The following is a 14,620-nucleotide window of genomic DNA, read 5'->3' as shown; positions in this document are numbered from 1 at the left end:
TGTTTCCTAATTGAGAAATAATTTCATAGCATCATCCAGTTACAGAGAAATCTCAGTAGCTCCTGACTCATCTGTAGTACAGTATTTGGTACTGCGCATACCTGAGAGCTCCTCCCCAGAGCAGGCTCTGAAAGTGGGAGATCATCATGCCTAGGAAAGCAGCAGAATTCAAGGTGCTATGTGTTAAGAGGGGAGTGGGAGGGAAGGCCTGGAAAGGGCCCTAACACTTGATCTGCTCTGGTTATTTGAACTGATCCTGATTTTGAAATGAATCCTATTAAATAAGTCAGCTCCTATTAGATTTAGGGCAGATTTCTGTCTTCTTCTTCTGGGAAGGAAATAATTACATCGCAGCTCCCTCTCCCATCATACCTCCCACAATGCAATCCCCATATAGAGGTGCTTTAGAAGCTTGATAAAAGGTCTGGTTTTTTTACATCTTTTTATCTGTACTGTCCCATCTGCATTCCACCAATGCCTTGTTCTAGTTTTCACTGACTGATACCAGACAATTTATCACTGTACTGGCCTCTCTTCATGTCCTTGTGCACACTGCATTTGGTTCATTTCCCGTATGTAGTATATGCTGAACTGCCTACATATTTTGTTAGGGTCAAGCTTTCCTTTTGCCCTTTTGTTGCTCCATCTCGTTACAGGCATCTGGTGTTTCTTTTAGGTTCTTCACTTTCCAGCAGTATTACTTTATTTTGCATCCTTTCATTATGTCTGCGTTGTGCAGAATGTACATGCTTAGCACACATTATATGGACAGATTGAAAGGGGAAAGAAACAAAGCGCATTATCTGGATTGTCAAGAGTCTGAGATAAGTGTAGAATCACTTAACTAGCAGCCACAGTTTCCAGTGGAGCAGATGCCTGAATGCAAGCAACACAAAGGAGAGCCACAGCAGAAAGTGAAGCTGCTGTAGCAGCAATTTTTGTCACTCTGTAATGGCATAAAAGGCGTCCAAAGCATTCACAAAGGTCAGTTCCTTAGACTGTTCACTAAATGAAGCTGAAGTTGTGGCTCCTGAAAAGAAAGATGCATATGGAAATGTCACTTATTCCATCATAAAATTACACCCGTGACTGACATATCAGGGCAACTCTAGAAAAGAGTGAAAACACCAGGAGCCTGTCCCTGTGCATTTTATGCCAGGGCTAATGCTACACATACAACTACTGTCCAGCTTAGCATCAGCACTCTGAGAGTCAGTGGAAAAGCCAGAGTGCACCTCTCACTTTTGGGGCTGCAGTTTACAATCAAAGGAAGTGTTATTGCTCAAGGACTAGCAAACCAAAAAATCAAGCACTGGCTGGATCATTATATGTGCTGTCCCCTTTAAACGGGTTCAGCTGGAGCTACTCATACCCTTGTGCCTCTTGGAGCAGCCCCTAGTGCCCAGGCTTCTCTTCAATTACCCCACTCCACCAATGCAGGAAAAGGACTAAGTCATCTTGCTTACTATGTGGAAACAAACACTGGTAAATGTGTGTTATATGCAGTGATGGGGCTTTCAACTAAGGTTCCAATCCTTCAATGAGCTTTGAAGTCTTTGGGGCTCCATGCAGGGGTCCACCCAGGAGAGATTATTGCAGAATCAGGGTCCTAACACAAGGCTTTCTTCAAGGATGAAAATTCATGTTGGCTTCATTCACTGAAAGCCGATTAATGCACTTGCCCATGCACACAGAAATGGAGCTAAATTTTTAAATGTTTGGCTACATCTCCTTAGGGATTGTGAGGGAAACATATCCAGGGCTAGGTCATAGTGCAGTAAAGTAGGTGTTGTTGTTTTTTAAACAATAGGTGCATTCTTTCCAAATAGTTTACTAAAAATGCTGCCCATTTGTCTCAATGGGCGGGAGCCTTGACTGGGCCAGAGTCAGGGGCATGCACAGGGATTTAAATGTGACTACTTTTGGAGGGGCACTTTAAACATTGCCCCTGCCATGCACCCAGTGCCCCTGGGCCCCGCTGCCTCCCGCACCTGCCAGGCCCTTGTTGCATCCCCAGGCTCCCCACCCATGCCCCTAGTGTCCCCGGCCCCACTGCTTGGGCCACCCCCATTGTCCTGAGCTCCCTTCTATGCACCCCAGGCAGGCACCAAACACTGGATGCTACAGCAAGGAAGGGACGGGGCTCAGCAGGAATGCTAGCTGCAGTGCCTTTCCCAGGCACATCCCTTCAGCCGCACTCAGCCCGACTCCCGCTCTGGCAGAAAGGGGGAGGATGGGCTTTAGAGAGGGAATCCCAGGGTGGGGGGCCAGGGGACAGTGATGGAGATGATTATTGGGTGGCCCGTGCCCCTGCTTGCCCCCCTTTATGCACGCCCCTGACTACAGTAAAGTAGACAGCCACAAAAAGAGGGGGAGCACATGCCAGGGAATGCAGGGATGGGGGGTGCAGGGGTGGGCCCCCCTGGGCCTCCTCTCCTCCAGGGGCTCTCCATTTCCCATTGGCCAACCAAAGGGAGATGGGAGCTGATTGGAGCCTAACTCCTTCCACCCCACACATTTTTTTTAAGCTTTGGGCTGAGTGTTTTGGACCCCTTTCTCCCTTTGACTGCCCCACCCTCCCTGCGTGTAGTTGTAGTAGAGGAACTGTGCTTTTAGGATGTGGTGGGTCTGACCAGTTCCCTGTTTTGGGGTCAAGAAGGAATTGTTGCCATTCAGGCCAGATTAGCAGGGGGTTGGTGGGTTTTGTTTGTTTGTTTTGCCTTCCTAACAGCATCATGGAAGCACAGGTAAGCCAAATAGGAGTAGAGCATAGAAGTTCAGTAGGAATGTTTAGTTCTTTGCCACTTGCAGCTCAAAAGGGTCGACTCCCAGAAGTAAAGGAGACCTGAGATTTCACTGTTGGGCCTTATTTCTATTGGAAATGAGGAGACCTGAAGTCTTCACAGACCAAGATCCCCCATTCTTGTACCCTCTGTGCCCCACATGGGTGGCATGTGTGTGAGAGGATTCAGAGGAGTGCGGTCACTGAATCCTACAGGTAAGCTAAGAGGAGTCTACCCCGAATTAGGGATTATATGGCTGGAGTTTTGTAGCCCCCACAGTAAACCCACTTAAATGCCTGGTATTGGAGAGACTAGGACAATGAGACAGACAGCTCCGCTCCCCCATGTTACATTTATAAAAGTTGCTGCTTAAATCCATCCTTGTGTCTGTCTGCACTCACCTGCATGTCCTGATTAAGCCTCTGCCTTCAGAAGTTTTTTCTTTTCTGTAGTCACTGTCTAACCCACAAAGTTTATTGGTCTATGATCCCTTTTGAGAATTTGTTGTGGCTTGTTGCAAATTATGTATGACCATATAAGAATAGTTCTTGTACACCATTAGCTTTGTACTCTAACCATCTGTATTTTTACTTGGTATTTAAATATTTGGAGTTCTGTTTTTTAATAGTTGCCTCACTTTGCTACATCAAAAAAAAGGAGTTTTGTTTTTTTTTCAATGGAGAATTTAAAATGTACCATATTTATAAAAATTGTTTTGATTTTAGGAACTGCTGCTGGAAGCAAATGTTAGCCAGTTCAGGTGTGCAACAGTAAAGTCTGAGAAAAAAGCCCCAAGAGGTGTAAGTTAAACAAAATTGGTAAATAAAAAAAACTACTATCATGTGTTTTTATACACATTAATCACTTTTTTTATCCAAGTACTCAAAGGATCTCTCTGTATTTGGAGTTAGGAAATATGATGCTATAATTCCATCAAGGGGTTCTGGTGACATTCTAAACTACAAGAACCGAAGCCTGTCTACCTTGACACCAGATTCCCCAGGTAGAATTAAAGCCCTGCAATTTGATATGTGGATGTTTTTATTTTATATAATGCACAGATCCTGGTCTATGCTTCATTCACTGTGCAGGTTCTCCACTGGCTCCCTTTTCCTCATCCCAATACTCCTGCTGCTGCCGACCCTTCCTTCTTACCTGCCTACTTTTAGCACTGCTCCAGCAACTTCCCTTGCCACTCTAGCAGTTCTCCTCTCATCCAACAGAGCAGTTTTCCATTAAATTGAAAGGGTACACAGCAGTTGAGTGAAAGCAGCTCTCAGTTTGATTAGGTAACTCCTGATTCACAGCTGTAGGATCATGACCATTCATGTAATATGATGACTGTAGTATCATATCTGTGTATCATTTATACCATGTCCATCACCATGTTATCTATGCACCTTCATTTGAGCATCTGTAGCTAGCAGCATAGAATGAAGTTCCCTGTCATTGTCAGAATTCCACATACAGTTAATAATTTCATAAAGCAGGATATCAAAGGACATTTCATCTTAACAAAACTCACATCTTAAGAACTGACTATATTAGTGGCCTTTGGTAGTATTCCATATTCAATATTTCTGTAGCAGACATTAATGTTACTTTATTATTTTGGTATGTTAGCCATTTAAATATATTTCATAGTAATCAACAATAATTTTTCTCGGGACCTGTTCTGCAATTATTTGTTATGCAGGACTCTCAATGAATTTGGAGCGCACAACAGGCTTTAAGAATGCTTTGATTGCAGTATCTAGTCCTCAGTGATCACATCTGCTCCTCCAAAGGGAATAATATTCAAGATACAATTTTGATATCTTTAAGATGATTTTTCCTGAGTATTTGAAAACTATTTCTGAAATGAAAATATTTTTGGATGACTTGCAGTATATATCAGGCATTATGAAGAATAAAACGAAGTTCCAGGCTCAAAAGATCCAGGGCAATGTGAGTAACATTTAGAATGTATAGATGTTACAAGTGTTTGAAAAGTGTAGACTGAAAGTCATGACCAGATTTGGAACTGGTGCAAATTGATACAACTCCTCTGTAATCAAGGGTATTCTACCAAGGCCCATGGCTATGGGAATGGGATAGTTCAGGGGATTAGCATAGGCCAGGAAATAGAGCCTTTCACCTCTAGGTCACTGGTTCAAATCCAGGACCTAAAGAATGAACAATCACCATGGTAATGACTATTTGTGTAAAATGTGAAATGAGTTTGGTTATGTAGTTTCCATTAAATAGGTACCTAAATCATAAAACCCACAACACTGATTGCCTCTTTGTGAGACTTCAGTAGTGCAAGTAGCAGGATGTGCTAGCTGCCTTGAGATTATGTAAGCGGGGGAATGGTCCCGCTATTGTGGGGAACTTTCCTGGCTTCTGCACTACCCGGTGAAGTGGGCTAGCGAAAGGATCCGAGTCCTCGCTCCCACTTCCTTTACCCAGAGGTCTCCCTGTCCTTGAGGACTCCCCTTCCACTCTCCTGTCTGGCAGAGTCCTCGTAACCCCAACAAGGCTGGGCCCAGGATTCCTGGGGGGCTCAACCCCCAACCCTGCTGTGGTCACCCAGGACAGGGGCTAGGGTGTCCCCACTCCGGGGTCCTCTCTTTGCACTGTGCACCTCCCTGACCCACTGATCACATCATACAATTTAAAGCAAATACAAGTTATTTAATTAACACTTAATTTAAAAAAAGAATAAGGAAAAATGGGAAAGGTTAAAGGAAAAACACATCACGCTGCTCTGTGGCAGGAAACATCACAAACAGTGTCTCTGGAATGTCAGGGCAGTTCACAATCTGTTCCTTGTAGGTCCCAGGCCTCCTCAGGCCCTGGCTGTGCTGCAGGGCCGCTGCGGGTTGGACACTTGTTTTGGCGGTGGCCACACGCTCTCAGGCTGTGGGTGGCAGGACCCTTCTTCCCAGCGTCACCCCTGCCCTGTCAGGGTTATGATCCCCCTCCAAGTCTGGCCTGCAAAGCCTCTTGGCTGAGGCGTCTCCCTGTGCTGGGCTCACTGCCCAGGGTCCCCCTCGCTCTCCCCAGCTGCTCACCGCACCCGGCTCCGGATTGCTCCAGCCCCGGCTCCACTCTGCCTCAGTACGGCTGCTGCTGCTGCTCTGCCTTCAGCTCCCTGGGCTGCTTGTCTGGCCTCTCTGGCTCCAGTTGCTACAGCTCTGCTCCCAGGGCAGGGCTGCTCTGCAGGCTGCTTCTGTGACTCTGCTCCCAGCTCTCACCTGCTTCCTGGGCTGCTTGTCTGGCCCTTCTGGCTCTGGTGCTGCAGCTCTCCTCCTAGGGTAGGTCTGCTCTCTGGGCTGTGCTCTGGCTTTTTGGGCTGCAGCTCTGCTCCCATCAGCTCAGCTTGGGCCCCTGCTCTCTCCTTAACTCGGCCCCACTCCATCTGACTCAGACAATTCCAGCTCACATGGAGGACGGGACTCCCCCTGGCCTCCTGACTCCTTGATTAGCCTGCCCGCCCTGTCACTCAGGCTGACCTGGAGCATTGGCCTCTCCACATTGTTCCTGGAGACTGTCAGTCTTAGGGTCCTGATTTCCCATCGACCTCTCCCTTTTTAGTGCTGGGAGCTAGCAACCAAACACCCCCACTGAATGTTAGTAAGGGGGCAACAGTCCCCTTACATATGTGTCTAGAGTCTCAGATGAGCTCAGGCTTGGAGTGGCTAACCCCTTGTGCTGCTGTGGCTACACTCTATTTTAGCTTGCTAGCTCAATGAGAATCACAACCCAAACCTGAAATGCAGACACACCTAAGACAGCATTGGGCAGCCTGCATTGCCTCTGCCTGAGCTGTGATTGTACTGTGAATAACAAAAGACTTCAGTCCCCAGGACTTTCAATCTGGCGTTTTCATAATCATCAAGGTCATACCAAAACAGAGTCAAAATAACAGAGACTGTCTCAGGATCAGATTCACTGTTAGTGTAAATGGGAAATTTGTCCCATAGTCTAAAGAAATAGATGCTTGCTCACCTTTATTGAACAGTTCTTGATACTGATGTTTTAGCAGTACATAGGGCCAAATTCTGATCCCAGTTGCACCAGTACAAATTTTAAATAACTCCGCTGACTTCAGAAGCTAGCCAGTAGGGTGGTGTTACACATACAACATAGATTCATGCACCTATGGGTCCATCAAACCACCTGCATGTGCAAATCTGCTAACTATTCACAAATGGATAGTCAACTACAGCTAGGGTGACTAGATGTCCCAATTTTATAGGGACAGTCCTGATTTGGGGGGCTCCCATTACCCCCCACCCCCTGTCCTGATTTTTTACACTTGCTATCTGGTCACACTAACTACAGCAGGCTCACCCATTTTATTTGTGAGGTCATTTAGATTCCAATTTCCCCCTTTGAAAATCTGGCTTCTGGAAAATATTTGTAAACCAGATCAGATACTGATGACTTACAGTGTTCAGCAATAACAGTAATACCACCACTATACTTACTGGCATTACATTAATAAGTCTGTTTAAAAGTGCTGTCCCATATGATATGTCCAATTAGTTCTTAAAGTGCTGCATAGCATTAAGACCCCTACTCCTTCCTCTCTTTGAAGAGCAAAGATACTTAAGAAAACATTTACAAGGTTAACACACTCACAGGACCAACAGTAATTTGGACTCTGTTAAAGTCTGTGTTTGTTACACTTCCCTCTCAGACAATCTAAAATATTGAAACTTATCAGCTAGAGTATTGGCTAGTGGGAATTAAACCCATTGGTTAAGCTGCATAAAAGAAAAATATGGATCCAGTGTCTTATTAAATTGATCAGGGACATTTTTAATAGTTGCTCATATCTTTTCCAGTGGCATAGTCATATTTATCTCATCCAAACACCTTTGCCTTGAAAGTTGGTTAGGTGGCTTTCAGGGAGTTGCTATAAAACTTTCATAGCTGAGATAAGCAGATTGTTTGAGTCTTAAAATAAATTCTACTTCCCATACCCACTCCCATTCATCCTTCATCTCCCAATAGACAATTGAGAAGATTTAGGAGGAATGTGTGTACAATATGTTAGAAATCAGGTCACAAACTCAATTTCAAAATAATCAAATTGTATAATATTTAAATAGATTAGGGTCAGTATGCAATTTACCATAGTTCATTTACCTTTTTGTGAGAACATCCATTGTACAATAAACACATTTTCTAGTCTCAGTCAGGCACATTGAAACTGCTGTGCAGACAAAAATGATTAACCACTGCTGTTACAAAACCTTTATTCTTTCTTTCCACTGCAAGCAGTGAGACAGTACAAATGGCTCATTACTCTGGCTCAGTCTGTCTAGTGCTCATAGGAGGTCCGGTTCTCTACATATTTATTGGTTTGGGGTGAAAAATAGTGTGCTCATTAGGTGGAAATATTGAATATGATTTTTTCCACACGAATTACACAAGTTTGTAGCCCCTTCTTCCTACTTGATAAGGGGGAAGGGATGACATGACAGAAAAGAGGTAATGTGAAATTCAGTTATTCACTGGTAATATATGCAATAGAAAAATCTATTTGGATACTTTTTTGTACTCACCTGCACAAATCTTGTAATCCTTGTGTATCCTGGCTGTTTAGAATGCATTTTACTCAATCATAATTTTATTTATTAAACTGGAGATGGAACATTTCTAGGTAAAATATTGTCCCCATAATCAGTTTCAGTTCAGGATACTGGCCTCTTTTCTGTCTAATCTACAGGAACTGCATATACTACATGAAGGGGAATAAACAAGCAGTTTCCAAAAGCATAACTTCCACATATTTTAGTGAATGTTTCCAATTTAAAATCAATACAATATAAAAAATATAGGCTGGGGGGAGGTCTCTGAATTCTGCACTCCTGAGTACATTTCCCAGCCCTGAAGAAGAGCTCAAAAGCTTGTCTCTCACCAACAGAAGTTGGCCCAATAAAAGATATTACCTCGCCACCCCTGTGGAGATGGTAAGACCAGTATAAGGAAAGAAAGGACTCTCATTGCTGTCTCCTCCCGTAAACTTTGGCACCCACCTGTTTTGTACTGAGAAATAGATGGGTAACTATATTTCACAGGCGAGCTATTAAAATGTGTCCCATGCTGTAGAAAAACCACACTGTTCACCTCCATTTATTGAATTTCCTGATTACAACATTAACTGTTGTGCTCAACCTACATAATCAACCTCAAATATGGAACAACCATGTTCTTCAGTTTTGCTTATGTATTTCAATTGATTGTGCAGAAGGTTAGTATAGGACTTCTTGAGTGATTCCGCACGTGTATTGCTCTGCCAGTCCCTAAACAGTTAGCTTATAGTTAAAGAACATTTTAATACGATTTGCTTCCATAGCCACATTGTGAATGGACTTAATTCAACTGGTTGGTGTCATCACTGATTTTTGTTTTCTGTATGGAGTGGGCTCAATTCTGATCTCAGACCAGTTTTACACTGGCACTATTGCATTGACTTCAAAGGCATTGCCCCTCTCATATGCTGGTCAGATCAGAATTGGACCCATTGTGTGCCGCTGTAAAGCTGGATCTGGCCCTCTAAGGATTCCCCTTGCATAAGGGGAATCCTTGGCTGGCAAAGAAGCTGCGTAGTGGCTCTACTCCACTGCCTCTCTCAGACCTTAGAGATTATCTGTCAGTCACTCTTAAGGCAATACTTACTCTGAAAAGAGATGCTGAAGCAGCCCTGGATTTAGTAGTCTCAGTTATACCGGTAACTCTCTCTGTGACTTTGAAGGTCAATGAAGTCTGTACTTCAGTTTCTCCATCTATAAAATGGATATAATGATACTGCCACCTAGAAATATATTAAGGTTAATAAACTAATGTTTGCAAAACACTTGAGATCCTCAGATGAAAAGTACTACACGTTATTGGAACATGTGTGTGATCTTCCTTCCTTTCAACTCACCCAGAGGTGGACACACAAGATGTTTTCTGTTGGAAGCAGTTGGCAATCGTATCTTTGTCCAAATCTATTGGAATGTTTCCATGTACATGAGTATATAAGAGTTTAAAAAAATGAAAGGAAGTGAACACATTATATATGATTTGACATGGCCCAAGAGTGATTACAAATTTATAATCCACTTCAGGGACCTGGCTGATTGCTTAAACAGCTTGAGTGGTTTATGAAGAGCATGCAAATCCATTGTGAATGTCAGATTAATGCTTTGAGCAAAATTTATACTTCATCTTGAAGGTGATCTAAAGTGATTGAATTGCCATGGATTGATTTATTTAACCCTTTGAATTGTTTCTGTAGTCCATTTTATGATTCACATTGCTAAATATAGTATATGCATTCCTTTTCCTGATAGATTGACAATGTACCTATTAAATTAAATGCAGCAGCGATCTTAAGAGAAGGTGCCCTCTACCAGCGAAAAATGGAACAAGAACTCAACAGGTACTTTCTGTACATAGTATTTCCCAGCTCCTTTATACATCCTTTGACATAGAGAGCACATTAAGGGAGACTAAGTAAACTGCAGCTAAACTAATATAATGAATCTGTTAAAGGCATATTAAAATTTGCGTGATTAATAATGAGCAGATTGGACTGAAATTAAAGACTACATTAGAATGACAATGAAGACTTTTGTTTTATTGTAGGTAGAGTACAATGTGACTTCTAACTGAGCATTCATGCCCCATGAATAATCATGTTTTCTAACACATAAGTACATCATACTGGATAAGTAATTATACACATGCACATCTATGCATGTACATAGTTCTGCATACAGACAGATTATGTTCATACCCATTCAAGTACTTACAGTGTATTTGTTAAGGAAAACAAATAAGTCAAATAATTCTTCGTGTAACTCTGTTACCTTCAGTGGAGTTACATCTGAGCTGAATGTGGGCTATTGTACTCAGAGTTTTATACTCAAACTGGTTACTCACCTGCTTCCATGACAATAAAAGACATAGTAGTCATTAGTGTGGGTTTTCAGTTCACCTGTTAATCATTGGGTGTGAGGGAGGAGAGAGTGAATGGACAGTGCAGGTTTTGTTCTTTCACTAGAAATAAATAACATTATAACTAGTAATTTCAGCAGAGACAAAATCTAGAATATTGTCAGTTTGGGTTAATATAAATGATTCACCTGAGTTAGCAGGCTTAGTGCAAAACGTTATTAACCTCTTTAGAAGAATCCACAAAAAGCTTTTAGAAGTGAACATAATGAAGCTAAGGATTAAATTCAGACCTGTCAAATGTGAATAAAATGAATGACCCCTTCAAAATGAGGGATGCCACTCATTTGAGTTGCAAGAACCCACATCCTCAAAGGTATTTAGGTATCTAATTCCCATCATTTCAGTTGGAAGTAGCAACTAAATACCTTTAAGAATCTTAGCCAAGGTTACCTATGTTCCACATAAATTTGGCATTCCATCACTATTATTGTTGAGAATAATTTACATCAAAACAGAGAATGAAACTTCTATGCTATGCTAAAGCATGAATTGCATAGCATTGAGATGCCTGCGTGGATCTTTTTTTTTCGGTGTCCCTCTGTCGTGTGTGGAGTGGTTCACAACCCAGAGTGCCAGCCTCTGGGCACACTGTCAAAAAGGTTGAGCAGAGATCTCAAACGGGTGGCATGTTCTATAATTAGATTTCACCAATCCAGTAAAAACTCATTAAGCACTATAACAGTATTACCATGGAGTCATAGACAGTCCCTTTGGGCATTCCAGCTTATCTTGCCACCCAGGCAAGCTGGACTTGTGATAGTTGGTTGCTATATGCCAAAGATCACAAAATATTCAGATTGCTCCCAGTCCCAAGAAACCAGTCACTTACCCCAAGTCAATTTGTACTTAAGATCTCACACCAAAGACAACACTTGTAGCCCATCCTCTAGTAAATTAACTAAGGCTTTATTAACTAAGAGTTATTTACAGGTTAAAGCAGGCAAACACATATACACAAATAAGTTACATTCTATGGTTCCAAAAGGTGACAGAGTTGTAGTAATCTGTCAGTACCATATGTCTTTTAGAGCTAACTCAGGTTGACCCTGAGGATCTCTGCTTCTGTTTCAGAGCTCCAGCCTTGTGAGAGTCCAAAGAGCAAAAAGAAAAATATTCATGTCAGCTATCTTTATTTCCTTCTTCCAGAATTCAAGCTGATGGGACAAGCTTATTTGCATGTAGCACCTTCATGGGTGTGAGAGGGACATTAACCAAGTGTTTGTATCATGAGGTTCCCCAATGGCCCATTTAGTTTTGATAGTCCTTCTTGATGGGTGGGAGACCATAAGAGCTGGCAGCCTGGGGTGAGCACAGGAGACATTGGGCAGAAGCAGCTCTCCCCCGGCGCTGTCTTCGCCCCCAGCCCAGTGCCATCCGGTGCATGGCACAACCCGAGGGGCAAGCCCAGGCCTTGCCCTGCAGGGCACTTCCCCGGGCCTGCCAGGGCTCCCGCAGCTCACCCCCAGGGCAGACCCTCCCCAGCCACAAGTTGCAACAACACCCCCTGCAACTTCCATTGCTCCCTGGGCTGGGAGCTGGCCCGACCTGCCCTGCCTCCTCTGCCAAGCCAGGACACCACACAGGCCAACGAACCACCCACAAGTGGGGAGTGGAGCCCGGCTGGTGGGGACTTGCCTCTTACTGGCACCCTCTTAACCGTGCCCACCCCCCTTCCCAACCACGGCAGCCTGGGTGGTCACCCATGTCGCTCACCCATAAGGCCAGCCCAGTCAACCATGTTTTGAAGGGGTAACTCAAACAGGTAAAAGGGTCTTGCTCAAAGTTTTTTAAGAAATGTTTTAGCTGAAAAGCAGAATTTGCTCATAGCCAAAATATTCAAATACAGGAACCTAGAGTTAAGGGTTTTCTTCTCCTTCCCAGACTTGAAAGTTTGCTACGAGGTGCACATGACCCATCTGAATTCCTGGAATGGCAAAAACAGATGCGTGAAAAAGATTTGGAACAACAGCTGGCTGAGATAGAGTGTAGGAGGCTACAAGGGAAACTGAGTCACGAGGAGGCAGTTCTAGCACGTCAGAATGTAATTCAGGAAAACAAGAAGAAAGCTGAACTAAAGAGAGAAGAGGTAAAGCATTACAGAATTGATCAGACTTGATTTGAGCTTTATATCAATAAACAGCTTGTTATAACAATGTACAGAAGTTCACTCAAAGTAGGTCTCTGTATTTAACTGGAGTCTGCAACTAGTGCAAAAATCTGGTGCTTTAGTTTACATCCCCAGAAGTTCTAGTATGTTGGGAAAGAAAAAGTTTTCTGGTATTGGATTTGATAGTGAATATATGTTTATTAAAGTGAGTAAAAACAGAAAGAGGAAATATTTACCTCTGAATCCCTTGTCGTCGTGTATTTCCCATTCTGTGTAACTAAGAAGTGCAGATATCAAGAGATTAAAGGCAGTTGTTTTCAGTGGACTCATTAGTAGAAGAATAACAATGTTACGGTGTTTGAATGGGATCAAGGCAACAAAAAGTCTGTCAGACGTCTGAACTCACCTGACATGCTCTATGCCAGCGGTTCTAACTGTAGCAACCCAAGGACCCCCATTTTGATTTACATTTTTTCGTGGCCTCACAAACTAGCTTCTAATTTTCCCTGGTGGTGCTCAACCCCCATTAAGCCTCAGGCCCCACCTCCACTCCACCCCTTCCCCCCAAGGCCCCACCTTGCCTCACCTCTTCCCGCCTCCGCTCCACTCCTGCCCCTCCTCTTCCCCGCCTCTTTCCGTCCCCTCCGCCAAGCACGCCCCATCCCTGCTCCTCCCCCTCCCTCCCAGCACCTTCTGCATGCCGCTGAACAGCTGTTCTGCGGCATGCAGGAGACCCTGGAAGGAAGTGGGAGGAGTTGATCAGCGGGGCCGGTGGTCCCGGAGATGACTCGCAGACCCCCTGGAGCGGACCCCAGTTTGAGAACCGCTGCTCTATGCTACTTGGGATATACAGAACCTCAATGGTGGGGAAGCCCAGAGAGAATACTTTAGAGATGCGCATGCATATTTTATGCTGCACAATTGTTTCATGAAATACACTTCCAAGTGCACAATCTTTGGGCTAATTCATCTCCTCTCACAAGCCAATACACATGGTAGCTGACAACATGTTTTCTATGTATTATAGAAAGGTAATGCAGGCTCATTACAGGACCATAGTTCAAGGCAGCCTTGTATCAGGGTTGCCTGAGAATAAAACATGTCTACATGGGAGACTCAGGACAGTTAAGCAGAATCAACTAACGGTGTGAAGTCAATGAGTATAAGTTAAAGTGGGTATGTATGCTTTGATTCAGGAGTAAATTGGCCTCCTCTTTGGAGGAAGATTAAATTACAGCAAATTCAGGCCAGTTTATTTCTGAATCAGAGCATCCATACACGTTTTAACAAATGTGCATTGACTCCATATCTTTAGTTGAGTCACCTTAACTTTCCTGAGTGTCCCTGTGTAGACAAGCCCACAGTAAGTCATGACCAGTGCAGAAGTTCACTCCTTATGTCAGGGGTGGCCAACCTGAGCCTGAGAAGGAGCCAGAATTTACCAATGTATGTTGCCAAAGAGCCACAGTAATACGTCAGCAGCCCCCCATCAACTCCTGCCCCCCCGCTCCCGATCAGCTGTTTCATGGGGTGCAGGAGGCTCTGGGGGGAGGGAGGAGGAGCAAGGGCACGGCAGGCTCCGGGGAGGGGGTGACTCCGTAACATTGTTATTCTTCTACTAATGAGTCCACTGAAAACAACTGCCTTTAATCTCTTGATATCTGCACTTCTTAGTTACACAGAATGGGAAATACACGACGACAAGGGATTCAGAGGTAAATATTTCTTC

At 43.7% G+C, this 14,620-nt stretch overlaps 1 protein-coding gene across 4 annotated transcripts in view; it reads left to right on the top strand.

Annotated features, from left to right (window-relative positions):
• The window catches only part of CFAP99 (cilia and flagella associated protein 99), a 96,403-nt gene that overhangs the window by 47,109 nt on the left and 34,674 nt on the right, over window positions 1-14,620 (top strand). For 3 of the 4 annotated variants that reach the window (XM_045018921.1, XM_045018923.1, XM_045018924.1), the window contains 4 exons: window positions 3,509-3,583; window positions 4,671-4,730; window positions 10,118-10,206; window positions 12,666-12,870. In XM_045018921.1, the coding sequence (XP_044874856.1) occupies window positions 3,509-3,583; window positions 4,671-4,730; window positions 10,118-10,206; window positions 12,666-12,870 (429 nt within the window). The remainder of the gene's footprint in view (window positions 1-3,508; window positions 3,584-4,670; window positions 4,731-10,117; window positions 10,207-12,665; window positions 12,871-14,620) is intronic. The other variant, XM_045018922.1, reaches the window with a different exon arrangement.

This window comes from Mauremys mutica, chromosome 5 (assembly GCF_020497125.1).
Source record: "Mauremys mutica isolate MM-2020 ecotype Southern chromosome 5, ASM2049712v1, whole genome shotgun sequence".
Lineage (NCBI taxonomy): Eukaryota > Metazoa > Chordata > Testudines > Geoemydidae > Mauremys > Mauremys mutica.
This window is presented reverse-complemented; position numbering and strand designations above follow the sequence as displayed.